Consider the following 10000-nt stretch of genomic DNA (forward strand, 5'->3'; position numbering starts at 1 on the left):
TGCTAGGTATGCAGGCACTATAATGTCTAGGATCAATAGCAATGGTTACATCTTAGGAAATATCAATAAAAAGATAGCCAATTCTACTCTGTGGTGTTCCAATATATCTCCAGTCAAGTTAGCTAAAGAGCAGCTTTATCTAACCTCAGCAACCCTGAGCGCTCACGTCCTTGCCTGAACTTTTGGTTACAGACATTGTAGTGAAGTTCTGCAAAAAGAATATATATATTTTAATCAAAATGAAAATAATTGGAAAATGTTTACTTCCTTATATCAAGATATAATATAATGCTTGGATATTTACTAACAAAATAATATGATCCTTCATTTACCCTATCTATTATAAAGAAATTTACTCATGACATTCACAGAATTGATTCATTGGATAATCCTGATAAAAGTCATGTGCATATTTCTCTTTCAATTTTTTTTTCATCTGAAACTTGACAGAGTGCATTACTTACTTCTGCATCTGTAGGATGGATACCAATAAGGTTATCGAAGTCAGATTTCTTTGCATTGAGCTTTAGACCAATGCTGAACCCCTGAGTGATCTCTCCTGCATTAGGACCCAACACATGGAATCCAACAACTTTCTCCTGTGGTAAAGAATGTCAGTTAAATAGCAGTTACTTTAGACATGAAACAAATTAAGCACAAAATAAACAAAAAAATAACCATATTGACAACACTTTTTATTTTATTTACTCATTTTTTTTTACTAATTCCAAAACTACTCACATCTTGGCTCTTAACACAAACAAGTTTTGCATAGCAATCGTTCTCTGGTCGGTGAGCCACAGTGAACTCCAAGGGCTGATAATTGGTATGGTAAACCTCTATATCATCTTCACCATACTTGGCAATTGCTGCTTCTTCTGAGAGACCACAGCATCCATACTCCAGTGGGGTAAACACTGTAGTAGGCACATTGCCATAGTCAGTCAGCATTTTGCCATTTGCAAACAAGCGCTGCAAAAGAGTTGACATGAACATTATAAAATACGATTCTTATTCATACAATTTTATGTTAAAAGAGTGCATACATAGAACATTACAAAATATTCATCTTTACATAATGGAACTTTTAAACAACTCTTTTATAAATTGCTTCTATATAATCAATAACAAAGTCTAAATTTGTGAACAATAAGGAAGCAGTTCCCCCAACTTACCCTGGCAAGAAGTTTTCCAGCTTGAATGGCAACTGGGGTGAGTTCAAGGCCACCTTCAATGACGTCACCCACTGCATAGATGTGGGGAACAGACGACTGTTCCTCTTTATTCACAATGATCTTTCCACTCCTGAATAACATAATAGTTACACTTTGTGAAGTATTCAGCAATACTAATTTTTATCTATTTCAAATGGTTTCAATGCAAATATTTCATGCAAACCAGTGCTAGTGTTTTTTTTTTATTCTTTTTTTGAAAGAAAAGAAAAAAAGGGTAAAAAGTGGCCCCATATTAACTCACTTTGCAAGACTGATGTTAGTATTTTCAAGTCCAATGCCCTGGGTGCATGGATCACGGCCAATGGCTATGATGACTGTGTTATATTCCCCAGTTATTTCCTCACCCTCTTGTTCAGCTATAACCTTCAACTTTCCTGGTGTTCCTTCCTCAATCTGTCAAAAAAAAAACATTCAATTGTTCTATTTACTTCTTGCATATTATCATAAATAAGTTGACTTTATACCTTTCATCTTACAACATAAGAAAACCAACTCCTGATCTAAAAGAACCTAACAAAATTTATGTTTACATAAAAAAAATATATATATATTGAAATTTGAACTTAATTTGTTAACATGTATACAGCTTCAAAGGCACTTATTTACCAAGGAGTCATTTACTAAGCTTACCAAATCTGTCTTTACCTATTCCTCATGGTTTTGGGTAAAAATCTTTTATTATTGTTACTACTACCTTTACTATGATCATGTCATCATTATACCATTATTGACAAATAACAATAATGAAAGTAAACAACTATTTAAGTAAATTTAAAGAATGAACTAAGCAAGTGTAATCCGTTTAAAAGCAAAATTAAAACAAAATCATAGCATATACTATATATACACATATTCCTAGCTTTAACAGGTTAAAACAGATTAGTAAACAGCAAAAAAAAAAAATTAATAGATATAACTATACACCACCTGAAAATCAACCATATACACACAATACATCAAATATGTATAACCTTAGACCTATACATCTGCACTCCTACATACACACCGTATATACTTGCATATAAACAAGTATACCATATAATCATGAATACAGATATAGCAATATACTCCATATGGGGAAATAACATGTTCCTCACCTGTTCTACTGACTTTGGTACAGCACCACGGATGAACTTTACACCGTTCTTCTCCATAAATACACCAATTTTATCTGCCATTTGCTGGTCGAAACCACGTAACAAAATGGACCTCACCTGCACAAGAAAAAAGGGGGAAGGAATTATTTTTCTGCACATGAAGAGTGGAATATTTACAAAAAAAATAGACAAATGTGCACTCAGTATTAGGCATTTGCAGCTAAGATTTCCAACTATTTATAAATTAAACAATTTATAAAATTAAAAATCCTATGCCAATTTATCTAGAAACTTTAGGTTAATGGATGTAATTACTGAACATGAAAGCAAGCATGAAACAATTTAAAGAAGTAAGAACATTTCATCCCTGTCTTTTAATCAAGTACAAGATAAATTTTTAACTAGTTCTTGTAGCAAATACATTAACAAAATAAACTTGTGTTTACCATAACTGTCGTGTCATATCCCAGACCTGCCAGGAAGCCAGCACATTCCAGGGCAATATACGATGCCCCAATCAAGAGAGTCTTCCCAGGTGCATGGGGCAGGGAGAAAATATCATCAGATGTTATGCAATACTCCTTAGCACCAGGAATGTCTGGGTAGCGTGGGCGGCCACCTGTGGCTATCATGAACTTATCTGATGTTAAAGTTTTTTCCTTGCCACGTCTGTCAACAGTCTGTAGGAATGAAGAAAAATTAATTTTTTTTCATTGGAAAGAAAAAGGTATACAAACAAAGTTTGTACTGAATTTTATGCTACCATTAATATTATTGACTCTAGTTATACCTAAGATGGCAATTTTAAATTTTTTGCCATGGAGGGTAGCTAAATGCCTCTCTTTTTTTTACTCCTAATCTTAAAAATGAAACAAGTTAAAAAGTCACTCAACCTTGAACATAAAGAATAATCACTATGCAAAAAAAATCTTCAATTTCATACATACCTTGAGTGTATGCTCATCTACAAAAGTGGCATAAGCATTGAGGTAGTCCACCTTTTTCTCTCTAAGGGCAACACGGTATCCCCAGTTAAGTGAGCCAATGTGGTTTTGAATGCCTTCGACCATTTTGCTCCAGGTGTGGCCAACCTCCTCTGGCGTCTCCCAACCAAACTCCCTTGAGTCCTGAAAGAGGGAAGGGTTTGTGTCAGTCAACAATGGAAAGAAAAGAAAGAGAAAAGAAAAGGAAGAAGAAAAAATAAAAATAAAAAGGTATAGTTGTCATTATCATCATTTTCCAGAAGCGTTAATGGAAGGTAATATACTAAAAAATTTTGGTTTCTACATAATCTCAAGAGTAAAATTGCAGAGGTCATATGAAATCTTGTTAACAAAAAATACACAACACTTCTCAAACCCACAGTGCCCCCGAATTTTTGGTAAATATCATACAGTACAGTACTGTCTAATTTCTTGCTATGCCTAATCCAGACACAACAGATCCCAGACTAACTAACCTTCAAGCCATGTCCAAGTATTGCCGCCTGATGCATGAGCTTTTTGGGAATGCAACCAACGTTCACACAGGTGCCACCAAGTCCCCATGTTGTACCTTTGGGGGTTGGCTTCACAAAATCACAGACAGCAACCTTGGCCCCTAGGTTGGCAGCTTCTTTGGATGCGGCCAAGCCTCCTGAGCCTCCACCAATGACAATCTGCGAGGAGAAGTTGCATTACTTCATTTTTCAAGCAAACTCTCGTTTGACTTTCTCTAATGCACCTGGCTCTACAAAGAGTAATTTCACTTCATATGCCCATATGGTATATCATCTAGAATTGATATTTCAAATACTGGTCTTTAATTCACAAATCTTGAATCAAAGTAGAATTTCTAAAAATTATAAACATGTTTCTCATTCTTATGGGATGTGCCAAAAAATAAATTAAAAAAAATAAAAAGAATCAATTTCCTGGTAAAGAAACCTTGGGGGGGGGAAAAAAAAATAATAAAATACCATAAAATCCCAATACTAGAACAAGCACTTACAAAGTCATAATCGTAGTTGTGCTGAGCTTTGTTAATCATGGGTAATAATTCTCCTTTGCTATGCGCTCCTATGGTCGCATCTGCCCCACCGAGATGCTCCCCATTGATGTACACATTAGGGACTGTTCTCTGTCCAGACTTCTCTTCTAATGCTGCCTGCACTTCTGCTCCATTCTCTGGAAATAAAGAAAATCACTTTAATTTCTGTTTCTAGTACATATAAAAACAGGAGCTTTCTTTTACCAATAAAATTTCACTTAAGCCTATGTCAAATTCTCAAAAGTCATGCTGCTGAAGCACACATCTAATCTGTAGGCATCTGTACAACTTGCTACCTTGATCAATTTAAAGAGTTTGAAAGGAAAGAAAAATATTTCTGACTGTTTCACTAGGTTTCTCTTCTCATTTATTTCCCCCTCCACTGGGAATCCCAACATGAATAAACATACTTACACTTGCTCACACTCATTTTCATTCACTTTAAGAATCTACAAACTACAAGCATAACTTTTTTTCTCAACCTAAAACATATCATGACATCAAGATCATCTGCAAAACATTCACCCAAAACATTGTGAAAAGAATACACACACAAAAAATCTAAAAAATAAACAAACAAACAAACAAAAAAGGCATATCAAAAATGGTGTGATTAAAATTTTCCTACAGTGTGTCAGCCCTTCACAGCACACCTAAAGGATTCAAGGTCAGTGGGTTTCTTCTGGCAACCGTCCATGACACTCCCTTCACTAAGCACTCACTTTTTCACAAAATATTTATAGACCTATCTTATCTTTATCAGGCTGTTTAGGACAAATATACTTATAGATATTTAAGCATACAAAATATATTCAAAGACTAGGCAGCCAAGCTCTCTATCTTTCTCTGTGCTTCGTGTAGTGTACATCCTGTCTTGACTTTTTTGATGTGATAACATGTACATAATGCTTGCAACATTTTCTGTAAACATTCTTTTATAAATACAGTGTTCACTATAGAGCACTCAACATGGGCAACCTATATGTTAAATGACCTTTAAATAAATAATTTGTATGAGCTTTGTGCATGTGTATGTTAAAAAAATGTATGTATGTCTGTGTGCGTATTAAAAACACATGCACACAAACAAACATACACACATACATATACATACACACACACAATGGAAAAAAATGACAACAGAATAAAACAATATCATGCCCTTGAATATCTGACATGTGTATTGTTGACAGACAGGGAAATAAAGGCAAAATTATATATATATATATAATATATATATATATATATATATATATATATATATATATATATATATATATATATATATATATATATATATTATATATATATATATAATATATATATATATATATATATTATATATATATATATATATATATATATATATATACTACAATCTTACAATTCCTGACACATCTTTCCTTCTAATAGCAAAACCACTTAAAAAAAGGAGCAAGAGCCAGTAAGCAGAATACCCACAGGTTATCAATAATCAATCAGGGTCACAGAGGACTGGAGTATGTAATCAATATACATCTTGCCTTAAAATGCTAGCAAAACAAGCCCAGCATAATACTCACCTATGAGATCAAGCTCAAGAACTCCATAGCTGATGTTCAGCTGTTTGAAAAGCGCTTTCACCTGGAAAAAAACAAATAATCTTAATGCAATAAATTCATAGTTTACAAAAGTTTTCAAAGTCTATTTCTATTTTTGAGAGATCCTACCTTAAAAGGGAATGCAAGTTGCTTACCAAACATTAATTTTTTCCTGTTACTTTGTATCATGCTCAAAATCTAATGCTAGAATCTACACAACTTTAATTTGTTGTAGACAACAATTGCAAAGAATTACTTTATTCAATTATGAAGTCTGAAGCCACTGATAAAATTTAGGATATAGTACAGGTTGCTCATTAATGCTGACAAGGAAGACTGTAAATACAATATATTCTTTAAAGAAATTAATACCTACTTCACATGACTATTTTCAGAACTTAACCTCATGTTCCTTCCTTAATAATTCTAAAATTAAACCATCACTTTAAATCACATTTGAAGATTAATGTTCAAAGAATTACAAACAAGGTCATGTTGTAGTAAGCATTAAAATACCTACAGATAAAGAGATAAACACTGATGTCATAACAGTAATATCATTTCTATTTTGTAATTTTATCATTTCATAATCTATACAATCTAATACTGATATGTGAACATTACCGAGTCTCCCAACATGTGTATAATATAAACACGTGTATAATATACACATATAAACATTATATATATATATATATATATATATATATATATATATATATATATATATATATATATATATATATATATATATATATATATATATATATATATATAAATGGATATATAAAAATGTATATATACCAAAAAAGCATCAGTGGTTCAGATGTTTTCAGAGCATCTGTACCTCTTCATAACTAAAAACATAATTTCTGATACTTTCTGATATATAAAACACTACACTCAAAAGGAACCAATTGTAGAAATTACAAATTCTAGCCTTAAATTAGTCCACTGCACTCTTTCTCTTTTGCAATGTATCACTCACGAAAACTGTATATATTTAAGGAGAGTGAAGGGAAGTGCCTGCCCCCATTAACTAAGGATATCTTTATACCGATTCAACACACCCAAATGTTTGAGCTTTGAATATCTGTATGGCAAAAATACAATGTTATAATGCTTTTCAAGAACTAAACTCAGAGTGATGTCTCATACTGAGTGTGACTATGGATACACCAACATTAAATTTGGAGAACTATCCTGTTAAAGACTATAGTTCCCTAATTGCTCCGAGAGACGATTTGAAAGCCAAGAATTCTGGTGTAATATAACAGATGTTAAACAAAATACCCAGTAGGAAAACGCCCTAGAGAAAACTGAAGTGGGTAAGACAAAAAAGGAAAAAAATTATGCCAACATGCAGGTTATACAGGTTTTGGTAACTGTTTAGAATACCTTTGCATTACTGATCAAAATGTTCTTGACATGGATAGATTCTTCTCACCAACTAGTACCTAAATGTCTTGGAATTATGCCCTGGAACCCCCCAAAACCCCCACATACATTGTCTCGATAGAAGGGAAGGGCATGAGAGGTACTAGTGAAATTGTGGGGTAAAATATGAATAAAGTATATACCTACAATAATAATATGATAATTCTTCTCGTACAGACACACTCCCTAGAGCCTAAGTCCCCAACTCTTCACAAAATTTATTTAACAATCTATGTTGTCGTGACTCGACATGCCTGAAACCCGAGGGGAGGGTTGACTGGGGGAAAAAACCCTGGAATACATTGACCTCACTTGGTATGCACGGCAAAATAAGCTCAGGAGCACTGAGTGGACTTAGGCTATGGGTGGCACTTTCCGTGATCTCTTTATCCTAATTGTGGCATTACTGTTCATATCTGCATATCATTTCTTGTACAAATGACGAGAACATTTAGTCCTCTACAATAATATCTTCAATTTGCCCTACTTTTAAAAGGTCCATGATAAAGATTAACCAATAACATATACAAAATCAGTTGCTATACTGGTTAATGCAGGGGTCTCTGCATATATAAACATATGTATTGCACATAATAAAGATGCAAAATTGGAAACCTGTACAGGTAGCACCATGAATCGAGGAAAATCCTACACAAAAGCAATAATGAGAAGCAACAGTTAACCATAATAATGATTCAGCCACCATGACCTACTGACATCTTTGAACAATAAAAAAATAATAATAAAGAAGAAATGCACCTCGAATTATCACTCTGGACATGCACTTGCAAACTAAAATTCTAAAAAATATATATGGTTCAAACCCAACAGCCTTTACAGACTAGTATCAATAAAACCTCTCAAACCAGGAAAATTCTGATCTAAAAAAAGAAAAAAAAATTTACTTTGACACATTCCCGTCTCTTGTCTGAGAACTATAAATGGAAGGAAATTGTCAATTCACTATATTTTGATTTCGATGTTATACTATATACAAGCAACATATTTTTACAAACCTCGGTTGAGATTACAGACGAAAAAACGGGTGTCAATGGAAAAATACATACGGAATTGTCACTTTTTTTTAGTTTAAGTTCTGACTTTTCTCTTTCGTTTTATAGCCCTGTGAAAGACCAATTACAAGCGACGTTATGCCTCGTTATATAAAATACGGGTTATTGTGGAAAGTATATGCCTTGTGCAACTCCAGGAACGTAAGAAATCGACCTAACTCTAAAAAAATAAGTCCTAAAAATCATGAAACCGAACCCGTCGATTTCCAAACACGGCCCCTCACCTTGTGGCAAAAGGGGCAGTAGGATTTGCTGAAGACCATGACCTTGTTCTCCTTGATGTGCTGCTCCACGGTGCCCGAAGGCCCGTTACTGAGGGTCACGGGAGCCATCGTCGCCAGGCTATTGCTCCCTGCCCTCGAGTGCCACACACTACCGCACGCCCCAATGGCTCTCCTGTATGCGAGCACGTGGCACCACGAGGAAGACGCGCGCGGAGGCCGGCTGAGGGAGTGGATCCTGCGGAGGACCTGCGGGAAAGACGAGCGAGCCGGGAACAGCGTCCGCCTCAACGTTGCCGCCACACTCATGCTGCTCGCGCTCCCCCTCCTGGGTCCCTCAGCGCCCCTGCCCCTGCCTCGCTCCTCCCCCTGCCGGCTACGGGCCCTCCCCTCATACCTCTCCCACAAAGCCCCTCTCCCCGTTCCCGCCAATCCCTCTCTTGGCCCCTATCATCCTCCCCTTCCCCTACCCTATACCACCCCCGTACTATTCCCCTTGCTCCTCTCCCCCGCCCTTGGATCCGCCCTCCAACCCCTCCTACCCCCGGGGCCCCAAGGACGACCCCCAGGCCTTCGGGGATGGCCTCTTTCTCAGCTTTGAGTAAAAAAAGATCTTGAGTCTACTTTTGAGTAGAGATAAGGCTCGTTTCGGTGTGGTAATAATTTTGGATAGGAGTTTTCTTTGTTTGATTAAGGCATTGAAGGGGATTGGAAGTCATATTTCATGTGGATATTTTGCAATGGATTATGCAATATCTCTTACATTGCAATTTTTTATGATCTTTTGTCATAGTCTGCTAGGGTTTAAAGTGATAATTTAATTATATCTTTATTGAGTACTGACAAGGTTCCTAATATTTGTTTTTTAGCAAAATAGTTGCCGGTATGTCAATGCATTGCAAGTATTTATTTAAAAGAAAACGTAAATCGAAAACCACTTTACAGGGGAGACATTTTTAAAATAGGCGTTTCTATTTGCTTCTAGAAAGACATCCTGTTATCAGAATGAGTGATATGTTATTGCACTATATACGTTTAAACAACCTTGCATAGCGCCATAAGCCATGCTGAATGCATTTTCAAAGCTGAGATGAATCTAGAATCTTTTTTGACGACACAAAGACAGAGGATTGGAAATTCCCGAACTTTATCCTTGAGGAAATGACTCTGGGTATTCACGGGCACTAAAATAATCTTTGTTTATCATTCGTCACTCATGTCTTCATTTTTACTGATATTATAGCCATTCATGCTCTCTATGATCATGCTGATTAATTATTTGACTCTCATTAATTAAGCATTATGGTGATAGAGCGCATCAGTATCGAA

The 10000-nt window shown here is 35.3% G+C and overlaps 1 protein-coding gene across 1 annotated transcript in view; it reads right to left on the bottom strand.

The window, feature by feature from the left end:
- Positions 1-9061, bottom strand: part of Trxr1 (Thioredoxin reductase 1) — a 10027-nt gene extending 966 nt beyond the window's left edge. The window contains exons 1-12 of the mRNA XM_027357384.2: positions 8675-9061; positions 5923-5983; positions 4322-4497; positions 3792-3989; positions 3280-3459; positions 2779-3012; positions 2333-2449; positions 1477-1628; positions 1176-1305; positions 742-972; positions 465-599; positions 1-208 (exon numbers count right to left, since the gene is read on the bottom strand). The exon at positions 1-208 is cut by the window's left edge and continues 966 nt beyond it. Of these exons, the coding sequence (XP_027213185.1) occupies positions 146-208; positions 465-599; positions 742-972; positions 1176-1305; positions 1477-1628; positions 2333-2449; positions 2779-3012; positions 3280-3459; positions 3792-3989; positions 4322-4497; positions 5923-5983; positions 8675-8980 (1983 nt within the window). The 5' untranslated portion in view covers positions 8981-9061 and the 3' untranslated portion in view covers positions 1-145. The remainder of the gene's footprint in view (positions 209-464; positions 600-741; positions 973-1175; positions 1306-1476; positions 1629-2332; positions 2450-2778; positions 3013-3279; positions 3460-3791; positions 3990-4321; positions 4498-5922; positions 5984-8674) is intronic.
- Between the last annotated feature and the right edge of the window lie 939 nt (positions 9062-10000).

This window comes from Penaeus vannamei, chromosome 10 (genome assembly GCF_042767895.1).
Source record: "Penaeus vannamei isolate JL-2024 chromosome 10, ASM4276789v1, whole genome shotgun sequence".
Lineage (NCBI taxonomy): Eukaryota > Metazoa > Arthropoda > Malacostraca > Decapoda > Penaeidae > Penaeus > Penaeus vannamei.